This window comes from Botryllus schlosseri, chromosome 2 (genome assembly GCF_051294905.1).
Source record: "Botryllus schlosseri isolate E-star chromosome 2, Bs_hap1, whole genome shotgun sequence".
NCBI classification, from domain to species: domain Eukaryota; kingdom Metazoa; phylum Chordata; class Ascidiacea; order Stolidobranchia; family Styelidae; genus Botryllus; species Botryllus schlosseri.
In genome coordinates, this window is record NC_137237.1 from 33,777,584 (window position 1) to 33,804,186 (window position 26,603).

At 40.7% G+C, this 26,603-nt stretch overlaps 1 protein-coding gene across 4 annotated transcripts in view; it reads right to left on the reverse strand.

Annotated features, from left to right (window-relative positions):
* LOC145434483 (podocan-like protein 1) overlaps positions 1 to 26,603 on the reverse strand; it is a 55,836-nt gene that overhangs the window by 18,726 nt on the left and 10,507 nt on the right. For 3 of the 4 annotated variants that reach the window (XM_080311843.1, XM_080311844.1, XM_080311842.1), the window contains exons 3-6: positions 25,871 to 26,013; positions 19,818 to 20,011; positions 15,302 to 15,388; positions 11,064 to 11,461 (exon numbers count right to left, since the gene is read on the reverse strand). In XM_080311843.1, coding sequence (XP_080167969.1) covers positions 11,064 to 11,461; positions 15,302 to 15,388; positions 19,818 to 20,011; positions 25,871 to 26,013 — 822 coding nt within the window. The remainder of the gene's footprint in view (positions 1 to 11,063; positions 11,462 to 15,301; positions 15,389 to 19,817; positions 20,012 to 25,870; positions 26,014 to 26,603) is intronic. The other variant, XM_080311845.1, reaches the window with a different exon arrangement.

Genomic DNA, 26,603 nt, shown 5'->3' on the forward strand with positions numbered 1-26,603 from the left:
TCCGCATTGAAATCGTAAACATGGACTCTGTGTGTGTGTGTGTGAATCTCGAGTTCGATTACGATTTGATAATGTAATCCAAGGTGAATCTCTGCGAGTCGAAGACTGATTTCGTGGTAATCACGCCACAAGAGGGCGCTGTCTCGTAATTCTACAGGTCAACATAAACCGCGGTTGGAAACTTTTGGTCTAGTTGATCCAGCTACGTATTGAAACGGTGTACCCACACAGACCACTGAGAAAACGTTGTCGTTACCTGACTATATCCACGAGTGAATATGGGACTACGCGTAACGTTCCATAGATTCCTCTGGCCCCACACCGTGGTTTTACGACACAGACAAGATGCAGCGGTGGAAATATTGAAAATGAAAAACGATACCTTGGTGACATTTGATTTGGATTTTACACCTGATGAACCATACACTCGATTGGTACATTGGGATGACAACTCTATCATCGAGGTCAAGGGAAAAGAAATGTACAGATTTGTTGGTGTTGTGGATATTCAGCGAAAATCAGGGTATATGGTTGTGTATGGTTCGCATATTTGACTGAGAATATATCGGTATGCATAATGCACTATCCATTGTATCATATCGTGTGTCATCTATGCCCACATTGAATGTACAGAGTCGTCGCATGATGAGACTTGAGAACATGAATTTGTTTTCCGTGATGTTTGTACACCGACACATTGTATGTACACCTGGTTTACGCGAATACTTGTGAACAATCGTGACGTACTTGATGTGATGGTGTATGCATTGGTATTTTTCATGGAGACAAAACACGGTCTGTAACATGTTTACTTGAATATCGGTCGTTGGGTCATGAGTGAATATCCGGATCCGGCCCCCCACACTTTCTCATATTGGTGATCCGGTTTCAGCTGACTGGAGCGACATGTATTGACCAGTAAAGACACAATATAGTAAACAGACCCGAGGAAACTCACAAGTAACCCGATGTTGTCAGCGCGATGGGGAACATAAATTCATCCGTTTTCCGAACACCATTATCCGTGTATCAACCAGTTACCAAAGTCGAGGAGGTGTTTTATTCAGACATTTTGACTCTGGAAAATCCAAAGCACAAACCCGGACATATCGGAAACGCCTTTATTCACCAATTCCGAAAACATACATGTCGATGTACAACAGCACATTGTTATTGTATGTGAGTAACCAATGATTTTGATGGGATGCATCAGAGCAAGTGAATATTTGATTAGACAAATGTATCGGAGTCGTTGTTGGTGTATATTTTGTCGCTGTCTGTTGTAACAATATACAAAAAATATCAAATTGACCGGTGTGGTTGTCAGTTTTCAAAACGAAAAGGGTATTGTTACCCAGGGAAAAGACAGATTTCCAAGTGAAAACGGTATTGGTACTCAGGTAAACGACAGATTTCCAAGTGAAAATGTATTGTTACAATGGGTAAACGCCAGATCTCCAAAGAAAAATGATATTTTACTCAGGTAAACGACGACCCGCCGAGTGAAATGGTTTGTTGCTCAGGGAAAAAATATATTTCCAAGTGAAAATGGTCTGTTGCTCAAGGAAAAAATATATTTCCAAGTAAAAATGGTCTGTTGCTCAAGGAAAAAATATATTTCCAAGCGAAAAAGGTTTGTTAACCAGAGAAAAAATATATTTCCAAGTGAAAAAGGTTTGTTACCCAGAGAAAAAATAGATTTCCAAGTGAAAAAGGTTTGTTAACCAGAGAAAAAATATATTCCCAAGTGAAAAAGGTTTGTTACTCAGAGAAAAAATATATTTCCAAGTGAAAAAGGTTTATTACCAAGAGAAAAAATATATTTCCAAGTGAAAAAGGTTTGTTACTCAGAGAAAAAATATATTTCCAAGTGAAAAAGGTTTATTACCAAGAGAAAAAATATATTTCCAAGTGAAAAAGGTTTGTTACCAAGAGAAAAAATATATTTCCAAATGAAAAAGGTTTGTTATCCAGGGCAAAAATAGATTTCCAAGTGAAAAGGGGTTTGTTATTCAGGCCAAAAATAGATTTCCAAGTGAAAAGGGGATTGTTACACTGGGTAAACGATAAATCTCCAAAGGACAATGGTATTTTAGTTAGGTAACGGTGGACCTCCAAGTGAAAATGATAATTTTACACAGGTAAACGTCAGTTGTCCAAACCAGAATGATATTTTTACTTGGGTAGGTATCTTGTGTTCAACGCCGGTAGTGTGATTGGTCTTGTTAAACGTAGTTACCGAGTTGTACAATTATGAAGGGGTGGAAAATGAAATTGCTATTATGATCGTCAGAAGATTGTTGTATGTAGATTTGACAGTAACCCTATCATTCGCATATGACAAACACAATCATGGCCATTAACTAACTTGCTCGGTCTAGATCAATGCAAAAGAGATGATTCGTTTTTTGAAACCGTGGCGAAGACTACATGTAAATCGATGTGATAGACTTCTGCCCCCTTACATTCAGTCGTGTCGTGTCCATTTTAATACGAGGCCCACAGGTATGACATGCACACACTAACGCCGTGAACAGAAATCGATGATTTTGATTAATAAAAATATTTCTTGACTACATCGGAATGTCTATGTTGTAGAAAGTAAATACTTTTATGGTGTTGTGTGTTTAATGAAAGCGATTGGTTACAAGTATGTGTTGGAGAAAGAAAATTTATTTTTCTGTATGTGACGAAATGAAAATAGATTCGTGGTTTTAATTGGATTGCGCTGTTTAATGTACGTTTCAACAGGTAGACTTGACACTGAACAACAATTCGACCCGCAAAGCATATTCGTTGTATGATTTGTCACTGGTGTGTAAAGGGTTAGGAATATTTTGAATGATAATATCTACTAGCTGTTTTGTTGTGAGAGCGATCATGTGATGACTCAGCACTTTTCGTTAGCAAAGTAGATTGATCTATGTGAAAGATGTAAGGACCGTGGCTAGAAACATATGTACTTTGTTGTTGGGGAACTGCTATGGTGTTGACATAACCCTCTGGAAGTGAGTATGCTTTTCTTTCACGAAAGTTTACGTGGCTCCGTTGTAATAAATTTGTGTTGACTGAACTCGAATGGATACTGCAATTGCGCTGGACTTACACATGGTGTTCGCATACTGTACACATACAAACTTTTGTGTAAACAACTCTGATGTTTCTGTTAGTACTAGTTCTGTGTTGAACTATTTGATTATTAAGATACATGAACACCCATTCAGACAATAAAGGTCTTGTGATATCGAAACAGTTTGTAGAGTCTAACCAACCATTCTTTAGTTTCGTAATGTGAGAATATCGAGTAAAGGTAATTACTTAGTGCGATGTTAATATCCTTCGTACTTTTGTAAGAGTTGTGGGATAACATACAAAGTAACTAATTGACACAAACAGAATGGTGATATTGTGAAGATGATGCCGCAACAAGTGATATTTTGTATCGGGTGTTTGTACTTTAGGAATAGCGGAGTGTGCGATATTTTGGATATGTGTGCACGGTTGTTAACTACGGTTGTTCTTGGGTCTTGCGTTGAGTAAATCATAACTATGTCTAGAATTCAAACACATCCAAGTAAGTTCTTTAGTGACTATGATTACATCTACTTTGACGAGAGGAAATGGGAAAATTAAAATGGATACTACTGACGAACAAAAAGTGCAAAATGGTTTTATCAGATTTAGGTGTAGGATATCTTTTCGATTTCTTTACCAGAGTGTGTTTTACAAATATCTCTAGTACACCAACGTATAGGGTACAATTATCAAACGTCGTACAAATTGTTTATGCGACGGCAACGACTTTGGGTTACTTGGTTTCGATCCTTTTGTAAAAGATTGTCGGACAATGGGGTTATAATCTTCTGTAATGATCGAGGTACGTGATCAAGTTTCCAATCAATTAATAATCGGACATACGACTTTGGTTTAACGAATCATAATATTTCTAAAATCATAAGACACAAATCGAAATTCATATCAATCAAGACCTTTGCATGCTCTGAGTTTTGTGATGGCGTTTATTTCACCTGATAGAAATGAACTTGTATCAATAGTAGCACGAAACGCATTTATCATTTTCGGTGTTATTGTTCACCCACTTCGACTGGTACTCGATGCCAAAAGTGATATTTTCTAATAACCTTTACCACAACATCGGGTCTAATTATCGTGAATAATTTAATAATCAAGTCGTGGTCGAGCATTACAAAATCTCATATATCAAATCAATGTGTCAATCCTTATGTTTACAGTATGATACCTTTCAATGTAAAACCGGCGTTTGATTGTAAGAAATGAATTCTCAACTACGTTGGTCAGGCATTCAAATCCGGTATACTCAAATGTAATATGTTAATCTCAAACCACACACCGAGTAGTATTTACTTTGGTTTATAAAATATATCAAGTAGTAATTACTTTGTCTTGCAAAATAGTAACGACTTTTACAGTTGAAAAACAAAAGACGCGTCGTAGGGATATGAATACAACCGAGCTTGTTATGGATTTTGGATTGTAGTAATTACTGGCGTAGTCTTGTCTACTTTTCATAAGGATAGTTTTTGCTTTGGTTGGGTAAGTTACAAACGGATTGACTTGACAAGGTTTTTTGTATTTTACTCTTTGTTTATGGGAAGATGCTAAAATGTTGAGACGTAATACTATTTCCGTTCACTCGATTACAACAAAAAATAACCTGATAGTTTGTTCAAGGTTTCGACAAATAGATTGAAATATTCCGATTTAACTCATCGCGTCGCAAGTCGATCGCGGTATGCACAAGTGGTTGTCAAGTTAGAAATATTTACAACAACATTGATTGATTCTATTGTGTGTAGTAACACATTAAAATATCGCGATAGTATTTACTGAAACTCTATTTGATAAACGGAAAACTTAGTCGTGAATAAAGTTGTAAGTTTCAAGGATTGTTTCAAAGTATGATCTTGAAATGTGACTGGATCAAAGTTGGTAGTCATGTTTGTCAATATATTTCAATTCAGACTATGTCAAAGTCCAAATATTTCATTTTGGATTATCTGGATTTACCTTTAGTACATCCCGCGAAATGGATTCCGATGCGGTACTATAACATTTTTGATAATAATGACTCAAGGATTTTCAATCAACAATACTGGAATTTTTTGGTAATGCTAGAGTTGCCAAATGATTAGTTGTGTGTTTTTGTTAAGTGTTTGATTTCAAGTTAATAAAGACAATAACTGTGTAATGCACATACTTGTGATTCTTGATTCTTGTAGAGTTATAGTTGGTATTGATTCTATAAGTGTGAAAACAGTGGCGCGGAATGTGCGAATAATTCGATGCGGCTGAAAGTCGGCGTCAGTAATATTCGGGTTACGTTCGATTCAACAAAAACGCGGTAAGGGATTTGTCAAAGGATTAGAGTTGTACCGATTTAAAACATTCAGATACGAATCGACTTGATTTGTGTAGTGAGTTTCATTTCAAGTTGATAAACTAACACATTGATTGAATATTTTCATGGATCTTATCACGCAACTAAAGTCAGCCACTATTCTGGAGGCGTGAAACATATAGCGATCGCGGGCGAGTGACAAATTGTCGGTTTTCCAATCACCGCCTGCGACGGTTCTGTGACAAACTAATTACCGAAATATTACCTTGTAGGCGGGTATGCGGAATTGCTATGTCTGAAGTATTATCCGGTGAGTGGTCGTTGGATTTTAAAATTATATCACACCCTTTTGAATAAGCGTTCACTTCACAAAGGATTAGAGTTAGAGCGGAAATAAGTGACAATTTGTCGCTATTCAAGTTACCGCGGTCTGTTATTCGTTACTTGTTAAATCTTACCAGCGATATCAAGTACTGTGACAAACTGATTACTAAAATTTCACCGCGTGAGCGATCGGTATGGTTAGGACACCAAGTCGTGAAAGATGGTTATGACCGAGACATTATCTTGTCAGCGATCGCGGGGTTTTGCAAACTATTTCACAGCTATTTGAAGTGTTAATTCGTGAGCGTTGTTATTGTTGATATTCGAATCGCCGTCTACGCCGGCTCTGTGGTAAACTAAATACCAAAATATTACCTTGCAAGTGATTCCTAGACTTGGCAAACTATTTCACACCTTTTTTTGCTGAAAGTACGACATGCCGCCCGCAGTCTATACCGAAAGTACGAATCACGACCGCACCCATAAGAAATAAGACCCGCCGCCATAAGAAATAAGTGCCGCTCGCCACCCCGGGTTTCGTGTTAGCATCAATAGCCGCTCACCACCCCCCGCCATAAGACGCAATAGCCGCATGCGACCGCACCCATAAGAACACATGGCGAGTCGCCACAGACCCCGTAAGAATACACGACAGGCGAATCACCGTCACCACCTATAGTAAAAAAGGCGAGTCACGACCACCGCGGTTGGCTGTGAAACAATTTAGCGCGCAGGTCATTCGAAATATAGGTCGCACTGCTTAATCCTCTTGCAAGCCACGTTTCCGTTTGTGCGGTTATTGTTGGTGACTATTCAACACCACGCGAGAGATGGTTGAAAGTGCGCATCACAACCGCACCCATAAGAACACATGGCGAGTCACCACATATCGCGTAAGAATACATGGCGCATCACCGCCGCAGCCCATAGCAAAAAAGGCGAGTCACGACCACGAGTTTTCAGGCACATCACCGCCGCAGCCTATACCCGAAAGGGTGCCATCATCACCGCATCCATAAGAGCACATGGCACCTCACCGCCGAGAGGGGGTGTAAAAGGGTGCCATCACCACCACGAGTTTTCAGGCACCTCACCGCCGCACCCATAAGAACCCCTGCCAGGTCACCAGCGATCTATATAACTACTCATAACATTTTGTAAGTTGAAATCGCGCCCAGCGCGAAATTTTTTGGAAAAGTTGCATACAGTTTCAAAAAAACTCTATAATCTATGCTAATTCACGAAAAAATTTGGGGCCCCCTTCGAGCTCGCCCCCCCCCCAATTGTGGGGTTTGGGGTGCGGCAGTTACGGCCCTGCATACGATATTAGGCTAGCGTTCTTGCATTATTGCTAATAGGATTGGACTCATTTTTGTACAGCAGGCATATGTTTTTTAAAATGTTTTATGTGATTTGTTCTTGCTTTGATGCATATTTTACGCTGTGCACACTGTGTATACAGTATACATTCTGCTTGGATGATTACTGCTGATTATCCATGTCTTTTATCTTTTGTAATTCCTATGTCCATTGGTTAACTGTCACATTCGTTAGTCTTGATATAGGCCTACCTACATCTTGCCATATTTACTCGTTTATAACTACCAGACTTGGACAACTAGATAATTCTAGTTGACTAAATTCACTAAATTAGAGCGAAATGCCAGTAATCTAATTCTAATTTAATTTGTGAAATGTTTCTATGATCCAATTCTAATTCTAATCTAATTTGTGAAATGTTTCTATGATCCAATTCTAATTCTAATCTAATTTGTAAAATGTTCCTAGGCTCTAATTTTAATTCTAATCTAATTTATTGTTTTCCTGAAAATGACAGTTTTCCGCGGCATTTTGCAGCGAGTTAACAAGAATATCTCTCTCGCACAGGGAAATCTAGTGACAAGCCGCCATCGCATTACTTACACCGTACGGTCATAGTATAGGTATTGTGCGACGATTGATAGCCATGCTGGCTTAGTAGCTTGTAGTATGCGAACAATATTCTAGTTTCTATCACAAACAGCAGCAAAGAAATATAGATAGCTATCACAGGCTTGGTCACTTTCATGCCCTCAACTACACCAACAAAAAAGAGGATGATTATTCAGATCAAACCAAAGAAAATATGTTAGAGGATGAGGTGGAAAGATATTTCACAGCACAGAAGAGCATGGACTGCGTGAAGTTTTGAGTTACTGGAACAGACAAAATCGTTTTACTCATCTCAAGGCTGCTGCTGCTGCTCGAGAACTCGTAGCCATGATAAATCACTAGGCCAGGGGTCGCCAACTCAAAATGGGTCGCGGGCCACTTTTCCGAATGCCGAGATGCCGCGGGCCGCAGGACATCAATATCGATATAAAAGTAGGCAAAGCAGTTCAGCAACCACATCTGATAACTCTTCGTTATTACAATGCTGTGCTCTCTAACATGGGCGACGGTTATAGTCACCACAAAAGAAATAATATTTTATTGAACAAACACAAATACAACAAAAGTATCATGATCATCAATTTCCAATTTCGTTATATTTTGAACTATGAGCTGTACACGATACCTGACACTCTGTAGCCGCTAAAACAGGGGTGGCCCACATTTTTGCTCTTCATGGCCGCTTTTCGATTACTCATGTAGCCTGCGGCCGCATACCCGTTGTTATAGTCGTGATAAACTAGCTGGGGCCAAATGCCCACGTTAAACTGTCCATGTCCATTGCCGGTACACTCCGAACTAATCAATTTATGCACATCGGCTTACTATGCGGACCGAAATCGTTAGTAGTTATGTTGTAATAGTCACAGGACACCCCGGTCTGTAGTCGCGCGAAGCGCGAAAAATTTTTCATGTTTATTAGTGAATTTCGTCAATATTCGTATGGTTTCACATATTACTATAAAATATTTATCCTTTCTCGGCCAATGTGATCAGATTCACCGATAGAGCTGATGCAGGGGGTATCTTAGAAAACGTAGGGTTGTTATCAAAAGTGTCGACAGCCGCATAATTTCCCTTCTACTACCGCAGATTGGCCACCCCTGGATTAAAGAATCAATATTTGGATTAGCTAGACACGGTAGGCCTACTTGCTAAACAACTATCTCCTCGTAAAGCATGGTCTTTTGGAGAGCCCGAAGTCGTTTTTCACGCGTCTCGGTCTTGGCAGTGGTGGGCCATTGCACGTCAAGGCAATATTATGCCCATTCGTACCAGCAAATTCTTCATCCATGGAATGATATTACCATGTCGAAGCCGTATCAACTAGTAAGGAATAGTGATATTGGGCACAGTATAATGGCTTACTTCGAACAACAACAACATTATGTTTCAATTGAAATAATTTTCAGCGTTTAAAAATGATTTACTAAGCGTTTTTCTGAAATTTGTTCAAATCAGGTCGCGGGCCGCAAAATAGGACCTCGCGGGCCGCATGCGGCCCGCGGGCCGCGTGTTGGAGACCCCTGGTGTAAATGCACACTCCTTTCGCCAATAGTGTGTGTTTAGTTCAGTGGTGTCACAACCAAGTCCCGCGAGCCTCATCGTGCCCGCGAAGCAATTTTGAGTATATTGAAAAATGCACGTGTTATCCAGCACATTTCTAACAAATTTTGATATCTGCAGAAAGAAATAATTTCGTTAAATAATGTCGAGTATATGCTCATATGCCACATTATAACCACCCGATAGCGGTTTTATGGCTTCTTGTCACCACTAGGAGAAAGTTACTGGTACTGACACCGATTTCCCAGAAGACAAAAAACTGCATACGAGTCCATAGTTTTATGGAAAAATTGACCCAAAATTAGCTATCGACAAAAGCGAAACGGCCATTGCGAAACTGCTATATGCAAGGTACATGGAGAACATAACACTTGCACATATGTATAGGCCCAATTAAAATATATGTGGTCGCACTGCCGCGATTGGAATCAAATGGCCTCCAGGCTCGAGAGAAACCCGAATCGGGATATAATAATATGTAGCACATTCCAACGTCCGCATTTACGGTGGGATACTTTGTATTCCTCATATCGCATACCCCGGGTTTACGCCAGTATACGATTTAAAGAAAAGGAGCATAGAATTATAACAACTTATATCATCGTTAGAACCAATGTCTTGTCGTTATTAACTGAATTGTACCGCTCAATCGACATATTATTGCCAATTCTATTGTTTGCCTATGAAGGTGCGCGGCCAGAATTAAACCCCTATGATCAGTTATTTAATGTTATATACTACTGCGTGAAAACAGGCTTGATAAAAAAGTATTCGAATAAAAAAAAGGAATGGATTATGAGGTGATAGTTCGGAATCTTTTCGCTGGTGCGGCCCGCCAGCGATCTGAAAGATTTGCATCCGGTCCGCGGCGACAGTTGAGTTTGACACCTCCGATTTAGTACATCCTCCTTTACGAGAGATGTTCAGGCACGCTACTGGCGCTTACGGTTTTAGACACTTTCAATTGTGTTAAGTAGAAAGTTGTTCTGACATGTGTTTGCATCACTTTTATTGGTAAAATTGTCATAACGACTTGGCGATATGACCCCTGTACTACGGTGACTGAATGTATGTACGGAAATTGCACGGATATGCAGTTTAATCAATGATTTGTGTTAGTCGTGTAGTGACCCAGCAATTTCTGAAGTATAGTCGCCTTAGATCAGGGACGGCAACTTCTCCAGTCACCGGGAAGGATATACGAAAATGAAGTGTTTGGCGGGCCGGATTCCTAAATCGATACAGTAATCGTGTATTCTTTATCCACGGGATTTAATGAATTTAGTAACGTAATATACTTCAATAGCTGTGGGAGTCAATGAGATTTGTAGTCGATAGAAGTTCTCGACAAGTTATTTGAACTCTGGTTGCGTGTCGGATGTAGAAACCCTTGGTAACGACTGCACGTGATCATCAGTTAGATTAGAACGGAGCTTTGTCTGTGCAATTCCGTGGTCGAAAATGGTTTGCTGGAAAATGTATGTAGACCCGAACAGAACAAGTAGTTTCATGTCCACTTTTCTCCAACCTCGGGACACATTATCATGCGAGACCTGAAACTCTCTGCGGGCCGCTCAAAATCCGTTTGCGGGCCGGATCCGGCCCACATGTTGCCCACCGCTGCCTTATATCAACTAAACTATGTGACGGCTCAACCACATCAGCCTTTTGAAACTACAAATTCGACTGCATTCAGATATTCATTTTGTACTTCCATTAGCAGTAGTTTTGAAATGTCTTCGAAACCGTTACTTCTGCTTGTAATTTTGTAAAAACGTACGGCAATACTTCTCCCCGTACTTTGGTACCAACAACGACTGCTTTCACCACCTCCTCTGTTCCTAACTAATTGTCTGCTTACCTTAGTCAGGTTGCGGAACAAGTCTGAACTAAGCGTCGACAGCCTGGTTTTCGCCAACGACAGAAATACCAAAGACGCGGGGAAGGCGCTAAGATTTTCGTGGATCACCATCCGCCTATTATACGAAAGGTCGACTTCCGTCAACCTGGGTGTGTAGAACTTCGGCCGCGATCCGTTCGCTCCAACAGGGACGAACAGGGGAGTTGCGTTCAGCCAGCAATTTCTCATGCTTAGTGTGCGCAGATTTTTCATGTGTCGGAAACTGTCCACGGGTAAGGTCTTGCAAAACGTCCGAGATAAGTCAAGATGACGCAGCGAGGTGAAATCGTCAAACACGGCGGGTTCGAAGGTGACAAACGACGATGCGAGGTTGTCGCTGAGATAGAGAGCCTTCATTTCTGAAATGCAATGGGTAATTGACTACACAACAAACATGCACATTATTACAGAATTTCATTTGTGAATGGTCCGCGGCATATATACGCGATGCGCGTGGGCAACTGCCACATAAAATAGTAACTAGTGAGCGACATTTGAGCAAACGGGACTACTTTGGCGTCATATAAGCCTAATTCCTTTCCAAAGACCTCGATATCAGATTAAGAACGACAGTATCACCAGTCACCACACAACAATAATAATAATCATTTTATTTAATTGTCTAATCGTCATTCTGAGTGTCAGTGGCGGCTCGTCCTATAGGACAACTGGGGCATTTCCCCACCTAAAATTCTATTCAATAAGAATTATTTACCATTTATAGACGCTCAGCAATCAATATATACCGAGATCACAGCGAAACCCGCATTCTTCTTTTGCTTTCGCTTGTAAATGCCCAATGCCCATACATAGCGAAGTCTCAGCGAAAATCGAATCTTCTTCTGTGTTTTCGCTTTGTGAATGCCTAGCCGGGGCCTGCCCCTGTATAGCGCTCATAACACGCTTTCCCTATCTATTCCCTCAAAGCCGCGCATAACAAAGAAACGGTGATCTGGTCTCTCCCATTCACAAAATTACCGAGCAAGTGGGGCGAGATGTGATGTAACAATCGTATCTATATCTGAACTCGATTACCATAATATGCACTGAGTCGACCTTTGCTGGTATAGGTCGATTTTGACGGTGTTTCGCACCATGATAATTCTTGAAACTTGGTATGTTATGTCGCGGAGGTAGTATTTAACACTGCTCCAAGTTTCAGGCTTGCTACTAAAAGATTAGGTTGTAATTTCGTTTCCGAAGTTCAGTGTGTGCTGATACATCATATACAGTAAACAGAATTTACTCAAAAGCCGTTATTGGTCTCCATTGATTTTCACGATGTTCCATACCGAGATCGGTCATGACATTTGGCACGGTAAGTCTTAATGTTAGTAACAAGTTTGAAGTTTGTCGCTGAACTATGTGAGTGGTAATTTCGTTTCCCAAGTCGAGTGAGAGCTGACTCTTTATTCATCGCTAAAAGATTAACGCAAAAGCCGCAATTGGTCTCTATTGATTTTAACGATGCTTCATACCTAGATCTGTCATGAGCTTTTGCACAGTATGTCTTGATTTTAGTATCGAGCGCGGTGCCAAGTCTCAACGTTGACACTCAATGATTGAGGCAGTTAGTTCGTCTTCAAGGTCGAGTGTGGTAGAGATGCGCGCTGATCTGATAGGCTATTTACCTTCATCATTGCGGATCTCACGCAAAAGCCGGTGTCGGTCTGTGCTAATTTATTCTGCGTTCGATAGCGAGATCGATGGTATATCTCGATGATCGCATGAAACAGCTAACTAAGATTCTCGGTTGCAGTCAAATATCCACATACTTTTATGTTCCCCAATGTTCATTTCACTGTGAAATTGTGGCCTTCAACCATTTGCTTACAATCCCCTGTCAAATGCGATAGCTATTTCATTTTCGATGTCGGCCAAAAGCTGATCACTCGATCACCCTATTCCTCGATCTATTTACTCAAATTTCGGTGTTCGTCTGTCTGTATTGATTTTGACAGTGTACCATGCCGGAATGGGTCATGAGATTGCGTATGCTACTTCTCGATGATGTCATGTAACAGTGTACCAAGTTTACGGCTTTCAGTCATGTATTTATTGATTACTAGATTTTCCAACGGCGATTTCACAGCAAATTTACAGACAGTAAGCCGTATGTGTTGTGTCACAGTCTCCAGTTTCAAGGCCAAAATATCCTATGTTGTTCCAAGACCGACGTTCCGGGGCTGCTATCCTTAGTCCTTGAAAGACCATTAAAAATGATGTTTTGGATTCAATATGACAGGCCCAATCTATGAGATAACAATTGCATACGTGTCAGTGGTCCGAACTAGTTGACCTATCCAGTTCGGCTTACGCAATCTCTCGAGTTCTAGTCATTAGAATTAGTAAGGTCAAGTGCGAACATGAATCGTGTTGAATCATTGATCAGTACGTAGTTACGCAGTTGCCTTTAGAGCAGGGGCGGGCAACATACGGCCCGCGGGCCGGATCCGGACCGCGAAGGGATTTTGTCCGGCCCGCGGACAGTTTTCCGTATTACATGATAGTGTGGCCCGCGGCCCAAGTCTTCCGAGATTCCCCACTGCTTGCTCGCATACGTCAAATTTTAGTGACAGTATGCCATTATACACATGTATGCGCAGGGAGTGGGGGTGGAGCTTACCCGTAAGTTCGTCGAAGCGACAAGACTTATTGCATTATCGGCATTTACGGTGTACTCAACCCTAATTCCATTTGTTGTAATCATGGTGTTTGTCGACTGCAATGGTCATTTACATCAGGCCGATATTTCTTATTTTTGATTCCGTAACCGTCGACTTGTAGTACGGCACACTTCTAGGCTTCTGTAAGACACCGCTTATGCCAGGGGTCGCCAACTCAAAACGGGTCGGGGGTAATGTTCCCTCTAAGCTGCGCACTTGCGCAGTGCTGACATGGTCTCTGCGCACAGAAAATCTAGCTTGCGCAAAAAAATCCTAATTGATAACCTTTTTCTTAGTCGTTACGCACTATTTTCCAAGGGTCTGCGCAGTGAGGGGCCACTTTCAAATTTCGTAGAGGCCGCGGGCCGAATGAATTCAATATCGAAATAAAATATTCCACATAGTTGAACAACCACGCTATCCCGCCACCTACTAAACCCTAATTAATTGATATCTTGGTAAATTTGGGGTACCGGGCTTATCGAACGCTTTGAAATCTCAATTAAGAATTGCACCGCGTATTGATTGATCAGAGAGGAGCAGACATGGTGGTGCCTGTATGACAATGCTGTTCTCAAATCCACATTGTCTTCATCATTATTGGCGGGAAATGGCTTTGAAATTACATTGCTGTCGTTAAAATACATTCATTAAATACGATTTATTCCTTGTATATGTGAATAAATGGGTGCATAATGTATTGAATCAGCAATCCGGCCCGCGAAGTTCTTAATTTTCCTATATCACGACCGCCGACTGGAGAAGTTGCCCGCCCCTGATTTAGAGCGAAAATTAGAGGCCTAGAAATTGTCCATTGATCCATTGATGCCTATCACCTGGTCGTAACACACCAGGGTCGTGTACGAAGCACTTTCGGACTGGCTTAGCAAAACTAGGGCCTATCTACTGAGGATGGCCTGGTGATTGATTCGTGGCATAGAGACGATTCTTAGTTCACGTACATTTTGTAAAAAAAATTATTAAAACATTTGTTACCACACTTCAAGTCACGGCTCACCGGCTAACCTCTCGCGGCAACTACGTTGAAATCACTGTTGTCGGGAAATTCATGTGACCATCAGAACGTTACTTTTTTTACGTTGGAAAACGCCATTGTGACATCATGTCGATAAAAGTCGCTCGCAGCCCCTGCCCGACCAACAGATATTGTCACGAGCCGCGAGTGCCGGGTGTACACTGTACAAATTCGGGTTTGTGATTCTTTATGTTCCGGCTATTTGGAAACCAACTTTTGTGATATGCGGATCGAACGTGAAAACAAGTCTTGCCTCCTCTGGGTTAACGATGGGATGAGAGTCTGTCAAGTTTGTACGATAGAGTCGATTGTGGGCTGTGGCGTTAATAAATTCGCACGAACAGGTGTCGCATGTATTACATGCTGAAATGTCGATTTTCACCGTTTTGCATGCTCAAATGTCGGGAAACCATTTGGGACATCTGCATTAGCATTCCACACGAAAACTTTAGCAGTAGCCTAAGCCAATCCACGTCCACCAAATGAAACATACTCACTATGAAGATTTTTGAAAGAAGATTGTGTGAAGTGAGTAATTCCAGTGAAGCGCAAGTCCAGCTCTAATAAACTTCTAGGAAGTAGCCCTGGAAACAATTAGGACGGATCATCAATACACAGAACTCGCGCATTTTAGCATGCATATAAATTAAGGGTCGGACTATACCCGAGTGTGTACTGCACAATATCGTATCACAGACCGGATATGAACATCGACGGGTATGTGCGTTCAGTTCGTACTTGCCTACCAAAGTAGTCACTTATAATACATATTAAAAGGGGAGCTGTGGTCTAAAAATGAAGTGGTGTCAAATTGAAGCACAGATCGAAAAAAAAAATTGGACGCAACCATTTTCGTCGGAAAGCCACCGCAATGGAGCCAGGGTTGTAACCAAGTCACAAGGTGCCCAGTCACAAGTCAATCTCACTTTTATAGTTTTGACCCGAGTCAAGTCGAGTCATTTGCAATTCACCACCGAGTCAAGTCCGAGTCCAAGTCAGCTAGTAGAGGGTCGAGTCCGAGTTAGCAGTGTTTTGACTCGTGTCCGAGTCCAAGTCATATGTTCACTGTTCACTGTTCAGTTTTCAGTTTAATCCGGTTTAATCCACTATTTTCAATTCTGCTTGAGTGATATAGAATGGGTCAAATTGGTAATATAGTAGTTTTCCTTAGTCTTAACAGTTTCTGTCCCTATTTCCCAAGTATCAGGACTGATAGACGAAATACCAATAATGTGGTAACTTTACTATTCTTCGAAGATACACTGAAATGTCTGTATTGGCCGTCCTAGTCTCGAGTCAATGACTTGGTTCGAGTCATATACAATGACTCGAGTACAAGTCGAGTAAATACAAATATTGGCTCGAGTCGAGTCATTTTACGCATTTAAAGAAATGACTCGAGTCAAGTCGAGTCACCAATAAATCACGACTCGATTCATTACAACCCTGAATGGAGCTGCAATTAAATAAATTTTTGCATAAGATTCGTTACGCTCCAGCCACCGGGTTTCTTTACCCGATGCGAAATTTGTGGCGGCATATCTTAACCGTCGCACTTGCTCGACGCGACCGCCATATTGTAGCTTCATTTCTTTGTGCAGTACGTGGAAAACATGATGTGTCACTCACTCTGCTTCCACAATGCATATGATACAACGGCACGGACTCTCAATGCTACTTGCAACATATGTATGTATTTGCATAATCACCATACTGGTCAAGGCTCGGTTGTGGTTGTACAGGTACTGTGCTGTACTATGCTAGTGTCCTATGATCTGACACTAGCCAAGATTGAACAATGAACATTCTCGAGGACACATTCAAATTCACTATAAATATTAGAAACAGCTGGCCCCTGCAGGGAATCATCCGAATGAAGTCACAGTCGCCGAATACGTTCTTGGCCAACGGATATTGTCACAGTACCTTACTGCATGCACTACAAAAATGTTAGTAGCTCAGATCCATAATAATGAGGCATATTCGGCACCACCTTCGTTTTATCATTTTTGTTAATTTTGCATTAGTTAATATACTAAATATCCACATGACGGTAACTGCCCCCCTCCCGAGCTCGAAGGGGGCCCAAATTATTTCGTGATTTCTTTTCAATTTATGCAACAGCTGGGTCCCTACGGTGGTCCGTACGGGGGGCTCAAGACCAACGTTAGGGGGGGGGGGGATGATGAAGTGTTATCACGGTCTTGATTATACATCTATATTAACTCCCCATTCAATCGAACGGCATATGTTGCAAGTGGCATTGAGAGTCCGTGCTGTTGTATCATTTGGAAGCAAACTGTGTTTACCATAGAGTTACCAAATTTGTGAAATCTGAAAAGGGAACACATTTTCGAAATTGGGAAATCTACTCCGAAAAAAGGTCGACTTTCTGGCTCAACTCTCTATTGACCCGCCAGACCGTGACTTGAGTGCTGATTTCCTATATCACAGTCCAATTCTCACGTACATTTACCCGACATTTACAAAAAAAGAGGTCAAATTGTCAAACAAGGGGACATTTGGGCGTCCTCCGAGGACAATTTCAAGAAAGTAAAAAAGAGGACAAATCCTCTTAAAGGAGAACGCATGGTAATCCTAGTTTACCACATACTACATAAAGAAATTGGTCTACAATATGGAGGTCGCGTCGGGCATGTGCGACGGTGAAGATATCGCGCCAGAAATTTCGAAACTGGTTAAGAAACGCGGTAGCTGCAGCGTAACGAATCTTATGCAAAATTCATTCAATTACCGCTCCATCACGGCGGCTTCCTGAAGAAAATGGCGGCGGCCAAAATTATATTTTTGATCTGTGCTTCAATTTGATACAACATCATTTCTAGAGTGCAGTGCCCCTTTAAGTCGTTATGATCTTTGACTATACTTCCTTCTCCACTTTTGTAAAGTAATATCAAGTTTGGAGACATGTCTGTCTGACTTCTACGAGTGACCTTGTCATGACAACTAAACCAACGAGCACCTGTATCACGGTAACTGAATATATTTCCTAACGCTACACCTTGTTTGTTACGTTATTGCAAGGGTTACCATATGTCTCTTTTAGAAGGATTTGTCCTCCTTTTTCAGGTTATCTAAAATGTCCTTCGAGGACACCCAAATGTCCTCTTTTTGGGGAATTCGTTCTCCTTCATAGTTTTGACATCAAGGCCTTTCGTCAGGTAAAACTAAACGCGTCATAAATAACACGACATCTGTAATATGGATGATCGAGCGGGTCTTTCGGGGGTAGGACTGGAAAAATGACATTTTTTTAGTAAAAATTTTGGAATCAGCAGTTTTATGAGTCTTTTATCCCTGCAATCTAACTTGTGATTTGTAAAAAGTGTCCTGCTTCCCGTATCCGAAAATATGGTAACCTTGGTTATTGGTGATTTTGTGTTGGTCCCTGCATTTTCGAAACTGGCCACCCGGTTGATTGCTGAAGGTATGCGACCCATCTACCAAATTTACGTATGAAACGACATATTTCAGTGCTTTTCAGTTATTATTTTTCATATCTACTTGACTCAGGTTTGACATTTCTTTGGAACTGCTTCTTCTATATGTAATTGGGCAGCAGTTTGCTGATGGCATGACTATCGACTTATACACCTTTTTTTGTCACGCATATGCTATTCAGACCCCAGTAGGTAGCCCCGACCCCGGGGGGTGCGACTACGGACTGGAAATCACTGGCCTGTGCGCTATGATTTGATTTACAATAATATTTACATGAACTTATTTTACATACGGGGCTGAGGGGCCGATCAATATTGTGCGACAACGTCGTACATGACATAATGACATATTGGACATTAAGTATTTGAATGTAGACATCGCGGAGGAATTCTCACGTTCTCCACAACGACATGCCGCACCGTAGGACTCGTGTTCACTACATTATCGCCTAGAAAATGTTCTGGGAATACGAAATTGGATCAGATACGTCTTACTGCTCGGACAGCAATTTGGCTGGATAGCTTTCAATTGACCGAGAACACAAATACAAAATACAAATACCACCTCTAATTCTAATAAATATATTGATTTTCAACTTCGATGTTATTTCTCATAGCATTTCTCACAGCATTCCTTCTTGCTATATGGGATTTCTCGCTATGTGTTAGTTCTTTGTATATTCTCTTTAACCGCCGTGCAACAGATCAATAGGTGATAAGAATCGGTTTATTCATACTGAACCGATACCTGCGGCAAATTCGATATAATGAACCGAAGTTGGCATCATTCTAAGACATTTTCATTTCCGCGGCTTATATACTTACACTTTGCATTTAAAATAAACGGTATTTTAAAAGATTTTGTTTAAAACAAGTTTGAAACAGTGTTTTAAATAAAGACCTTTAAAAAGATGTGTTTTTTAAGTTGTAAAATTAAGCCATAATTGTGTGAACACTTTATAAAAACATTTCTTTATGAGCCTGCGGACAATTACCACCCGTTATAGCCGATGTATATCTTATATTTTTAATTGTCAATGCCAACCCACTATGACGTCACAATTGAATATCCGTTACTTCATGGCTTTAAAAAAAACATGTTTGAAATTAGGGCCTTGTTTTAAACATGTTTGTTTTAAATTGATTTTTGTTATAAATTCAACCCTACTCACAGTCATATGTATACTGAAAAATTGGGAGGTGCATTCGAATATTTTACGGGGAGCGAATTCTTTTAAACAATGACCTGACGCTGTGAAAACAGACGACGTTACGATATCCATTTCCCAAATTCGGCTACGTCTTGTATATACTACATCGCAAGTCCTTTATATACGGCGGTAGGAGCGTATAAGAAAGATATATTACACAGATTGTAGCTCCGGAAATAATGTTATGGGGTGGAATCCAACCACGCGAAATAATTGAATTCGTTGACTAAGCTTCTCGATTCGAACCATTCCAATCAATATTCGACTCGGTTTCGAACTATCTTTGTCGAATCGATGTGCCACACTCACAAGCTACATATATATAATGCAGTATCTCTCACTTGAGTCGATTTCCCTTATTTGGTCGTTGTAAGACAAGTTCAAATGCTTGAGTTTCGACATAGCAGACACGTTCGGAAAATGGGCCAGCAAATTCGAATTCAGAGATAGCCGCGACAAACTGGTCGACATTCGCACCCACGAATTCGGTTCGATCACGCGAAGATAATTTTTCGAGAGGTCCAATTTTCGTAACCTGAATTTAAATATATCCCGGTGATGTCCATCAACATTTGAAAATGGAAGCTCTATGTGTAGTAGCAGGCGCGTATAACCAGTCGGAAAAAGACTGCACACAAAATCCTTTAGATCGCTCGCGGGCCGGATTACTCAAAAGATTCTAAAATGTCACCTCAAAATCCATGCCCGTGTTTTTTACTTGAACACCTTATTACCAAGCCTATACACGTGATATTATATTATATTACTAGCAAGAGGCTCCCTTCTCGCAACACCTTTATTCGCAGACAATGGGATTGACAAAACTAGCATGGTTAGCCGGTTGAATATAGTTATACACCCCTGAAATAGTGGCTCTAGCGACTATATAAATTTGCATATTTCTATGCTTCCTTTGCTATAGTCGAAATCCATCATTAGCCATTGGTATGCGTTGTGAGGAATACAAGAGATTCGTCCGTATACGCTGACGCAGGGTTGTAATGACTCGACTCGAGTCAGAATCGAGTCACAATTTTCTGATGACTCGACTTGACTCGAGTCATATTCTCAAAATACGAAAATGACTCGACTCGAGTCATATGACTCGAGACTCAGACGACCAAGACCGACAATTCATTTTGATTTCGAAGAATAGCAAACTAGCCACCCTATTGGGATTTCATCTATCGATACTGGTACTTGAAAACGCGACCAGAAAATGTTAAAAGTGAGGAAAATTAGTAGATTATAAACGCGAACCATTCGATATCACCAAACAGAGTTATAAAAGTCGAGTTAACAAGGCTTTATAACTGGGAACTGAGAAGTCAACACAATCACTTGGACTCGGACTCGAGTCATATTACCATGCTCGATGACTTGGACTCGGACTTGACTCGATGGTGAATTGAAAATGACTCTACTTGACTGGAGTCAAAACTATAAAAGTGAGATTGACTTGTGACTCGGAGCCTTGTGACTTGGTTACAACCCTGCGCTGACGTTGGAATTTTGTTCACTAGGATTAAATCGCGATTCAGGTTTCTATGGAGGCCAGGGACCCTTTGAGCCAAAACGGTTGCAGCAGTGTGACATCAAGTATTTAAATGACATTTTATGACTATTATATTCTCCATGTAACCTGCGCATAACGGTTTCGTGTTGATGTTTCCACTTGTGTGAAGAATTAATTTTTGGTGCATTTTTTCCCAAATCTCTGACCTCAGTGACCACATTTTCCCATTGTGGAATTGGATGTCAATGCCAGGTACTTGGTTCCTAATCGTGATTAGAGTGAAACCATAACACCGCTGTCGGGTGGTTATAATGTCGCCTATGAACATACTCGACATTTGCTGTTGGAATAATTGATGGAAGTATTTCTTCCTAAAAATATAAGCATTTGTTAGATATGTGCTGAATAATTACGACTGTTCTTTACATTTCCTCAAAATTGCTTCGCGGGCCGTATGTTTGAAACCCCTGATACATTGTGTTCAGGCATGTCTGAATGGAGATTTTTCCCACGTTCTACCTTGAGTGGGGGCTGTGATAGAGTTTTCATAAAGTCATCGCTGATTAATGAAACAAAGTTATGGCGCAGACTAGCTAGAAAATACGGTAGTAAATTGCATTTAAAACGATGCTGTTATACATCGCAATTAAAATACTTTCCACACTAAAATAGCCGACCACAATACAATGAAAAAGCATGTAAAATACACAGGGGACTCAAATCTCGAAATATTTTTTGTCGTACTATACTAATGAGGCAAGTGAATGATATGGTTTCACGCGTCTAGCGGTGCATATTGGAATCATTCCAGCACATAGGGGGAAAGGGATGAAAAACATATACACATGGGTCGTTACACTAAAAGGTTTCGTGATCATGACTGCAATTAACATAACAGCCAACCTCTGAAATTGGACACCACGCAGGCTTCGGCCTTCGATGGCGAACTGTTGACTGAAAACTTGTAACTAATCCTTTATAATTTCGCGGCGGCTTATATATAATCCTCCGCGTTTCAACGCGGCAGGCCGTAGAGAATATTCTAAAAGGTAGGCCTTCATTCACATCAATATGCGAAGGTCGGACTTCAATCATTTGGGATCGAAGTGACGGGTAGGCTAAATTAGATCAATCCGAGACTGAAAACACCTTCATTTTTATAAAATCATGCTCACTCGTCCTCTTCGGCCACAGAGTGTGGCATTTTAAAATGTGCAATTTGTTCCCGATTCATATCTCAATTCCAAAGATCTGCAGATATGATCAATGGACATAGATTTGGATTTGCATTAGAAAAGAAAAACACCGGAAAAGTTTCTGCTAGGACTGGGGCGTAGTATTGCTAGTCAGTTCCAATTTCCATGTGATGTTGAACAAATTTAAGGTATTACCGTATGCTATACCTTATGGATTTGGATCTAAATCAGACATCGGATACAGGACTTTCGCATTCATATTTTTAAATCGGCTCATCTCAGATAGGATGGTCGACGTATTTTAACGATATTGGAGTAGAAGTATGGCTAGCCAGTTTTATGACATACGGAATCTACTTGAAGCAGACAATAAAGGTACATGCTTTAGTGCAGAGGTCCTAAACCGGGGGTACGTGAACTCCTAGGTGTCCACGAAGCATTTTCAGGGGGGCGCGAACCTCCAAATTTGCAAAATGGTTGACAACATAATTTGAATTTTTTTCAAATTAGAGAAATCACGAGGCAGTTTCGCTTCATAACTTCTAAATCTTCATAACTCGCAAAAACATCGTCGGAGATGAATTATTGTAATATTCAAACTGATTTTAATTGCCTAATTGCCAATAGCCTACTGATATAAACATATTGCTGTTTAGATATGTTCAGTTAGGGTTTTGGAAAAAAATGTGTTCGCAAAAATCCATATTCTCGGAGAATATACGCAGCCGCTATTCCAGAATAACCTCAAGTTAAGATGCTTGATAGAAATAACTATGCTGGACGTTATATGTTCACTATAGATCTTTTTCTTAATTTGGGTGCCACATATGTTGCGATCATACCCAAAGGTGTCGTCGGAATCGTTGCGGGTACATTCGCCACACCTATTTTATAGAAATAGATATTCGACATTCGTTCACATCAAATGGACGGCGCGGATTTTCAAGACACGACCACGGATTTGAAGAAATTTAGCTACGAAATTCGTATTGAAATAATAAAATCCTTCCCAATTTCGACATAAATAGTGTTATTTTCAAGACTGGTCATTTTGTTGCTTTTATTACTCGCCTACAGTTGATATTTGCAAAGGACAGATGTACGATAATGGAGGTAAATTTGAACTAAAACTTGGGGAGTCTGAGGGGTTCTGCGACGGTCCAAAGGGGTCCGCGAAGACAAAAAGGTTGAGAACCACTGCTTTATTGTTTTCCTAAGTAAGTAAAAGTAATAAGAGCGACGTAAGTGTTGTAACGTCAGAGGAACTGGTCTGTAAACGAAATAACTTAGGTAGTGAGCAGAGGAAGCGTATGCTACAGACTAGAAAAGTGTTAACTACTCGGGGTCATTCAAGTCGGCGATGAACTGACCCTATAAGTTCCAGAGCGGAGCGCGAGCCGCGCTTTCAAATATTAGGATAGGTTGCTGGAGTATAGGAATTGAGATTCAAACTTGCGGCCGGGTTCCATTGTGAGGAAATATGAATGCTTGCGACATCAAATTATGCCGCATGCTTGCGACATCAAATTATGCCGCAAAGAAGCCTTCATAATCCCAAAGAAACTTGGACTAATATTAGTCCACAAATTGAATGTCATTCAGCATTTTCTCCAAGTGCAGATTTCTACACTCTATACATGGACATGTCAGCAGTGGAGCGCGACCGAGATACGTCTCCGTTGACATATCAGAAGGCCGTGTTATTTTGGGCAAATGCCAAAACTGCCAAAAATAACTTATTTTTGGCATTTTTCGATTTTTATTTTTTGCAGTTTTGGCATCATCCTCTAAATAGATAGTTTCAGCCTCGAATTAGTCACAAAAACGCTTTATTTGGGCTAGTTTGTCAAAAGACACCACAAAATGTGCAGCATCCACGTATAATCAGTGCCAACAAACAATAAGAAGAAAAAACCTAACGATTTCATAGGTTAATAATATCAAACGAAACCACAAAATGTGCAGTATCCATCGGAATCGGTGCCAATACGCAAAAAAAAGCCTAACAAACACGCTCAACAGCTGATTGTTACAGCTGTTGAATAGACTTGAATCGTTTGCACTGTAACAGTGCTTACAAAATCAGGTCAGCCCAGTTTCTCCTAAATTCATTTCTCGCCCAGCAAATCTGGGAAATATCGGCTTCAACAGTAACCGTTGAGGGAAAGAATGTTGCCAGTCATCCACAAAAAGTTTTCAGAGCTTCAAAATCTTTGGAGGGCCGAACCGGCTTCCATGCATCATGAAAAGAGATCACTTCGCCAGTGCCATCGATCTCATCGCGGAAGAAATTTTCTTCCCGATCCTTTTCCAGGAGTTTCCTGTGTTGCCTCTCAACACATTCTATTTAGTAGCCAGACTATCATTTCTCCTTCAGTCTATCGATATATTTTCGGAGGACTTTTGTCACTTCAGGGGGCTTTAATATTACCAACTCGCATGGAAGAGTCCTGAAGTCCTGTCTGGCAAAACGAGACTATGCAGCTCAGAAATAGCCAGACAGTTTGTTGCGTCACAATGTTAAACTCGATCACAATGCAAAAATCGTGGCTGATTTTGGGGGTTCCAGTTCCATGAGCAGAATATAATTTATATTTTAATAATCAGTACTGCGGCAGATTCTCATTGATACCCGTTTTATCAAATTTAGCGCTTGACAAGCCGGTCAAAAATGGTCGTAAAATTGCCTTTGGACAAATGGAAAGTATGACGTAAACCAAATGCAGTCAGCCGTTCAATCTCGCTGTGCCCACACCATTTAGGACACCATGCTTTCACCCCTAATGGGTGGGCTGGACCCAGATTAAGAAACCTGCCTTTAACAAACGCTCTTCTCGCTTGTAACGCAGTCCTGTTAACACAACACCATGAACGAAATACACTATTTGGCAGGCCGTGTTATTTTTGGCATATGCCAAAAATTGCTTATTTTTGGCATTTTCAAATTTTTATTTTTGGCAGTGTTGGCATCTGGCTCCTGAAATGCCGAAAATAACACGGCCTGCATATCAGTGTTGGTCCACTACTGCCTTTTGCCGTCCTGTCTGCTGATATCGTGTCATAATTTGATCTACCGCGATCGTTAGTCATTACTGTTGTCTTATATGTAGGGTTAAGCACAACGATTCGATGCCTCGAATCCCAATATAGAGTGTAAATTTTCACAATTCGACCAGTGTCGTGAGAATATGTGCTTTGGACTACCGGAATTCTTACATCCATGCCACTCAGTTATTTTCTAAACGAGAATTATCGTTTTAATATGTTTCCTCATCGAGGTAACCTCGAAATCTAGATTACATGTATACCATACCATTCAAAACATGTAGTATAAGGCGATACGCTACATGCAATCAGGCTCATTGCAATGACACCTTCACAATGTAGTTATCGAACTCCGGTATCGTTTCTGTATATCGTAATTAGGCTACTATAAGCATCGCGAATTGTCACCGCAATAAACTGTGGGTTCAATCGCCCTATCTAGGAAATCGCTATTTAGGTTTGTGATTTAGTAGGAATTTACGGTGTTACTTATACTTCTACTTTACTAAAAACACTGACCATCTCTTGATAACCAATCATAGACTTGAATATATATTTAAACTCTATAGCTATGGATGCGATGCATTGCTCCAACACCCATGAGTTTGAAGCAGGCTGTAGCACGGAGCACCCTTACCTGCTTAGGTCCTTGAACGCTCCATCTTGGATGCTTCGGATTAGATTCGCACGTAAACTCACTCTCTCCAGTTCGTGGTAATCGATAAAGTCACGTGAGCGTATTGTGGCGATTTTGTTGTATTGCAAGTGTAGGACACGGATCTGAACATGGAGAGACGTGTAGTTAGGCGTTGGATTTGTGAAATGCGGTAGAAAATCATCGAGGGGAAACAATGAAGGGAATTCAAATATCCAATGTGTGATGTAAATAGTGCAGATGACGCAACAATGAAAGCGTCGGGAATTGGGCCGGTGAAAAGGAGCCTGTCGTCTCATTAGGATATGCCAGTGGGTTTAAAAGTTGGGTAGCAAGGTACTGCTACTTTATTTGAATCATCTATCATCATGATTTTACAGTGTCCCATTCTGTAACGGTATCGACACATGCATATATTTGGACTGGGACTTGAGAATGGACGGATTTGTAGCTTTCGTCGAGTACGAAAATAATAAGTCTCTTAAGTATATAGTTTCAACCGCAGTGATTATTTTGTACTCAAAACCACGGAGTATACCCACATACCATACCCTGGCAATGAGCCAATCCCTCAGCACCAATATCGGGTTACATAATTAAGTCCTCATAACTAATTATGCGGTTACTCGCTACTCATTATCTTAATAATGGCACTGGGTATCGGGAACACCGGTATCGCTTGCGCGAGTCGAACGGGAGACTCGTCATTTTTAAA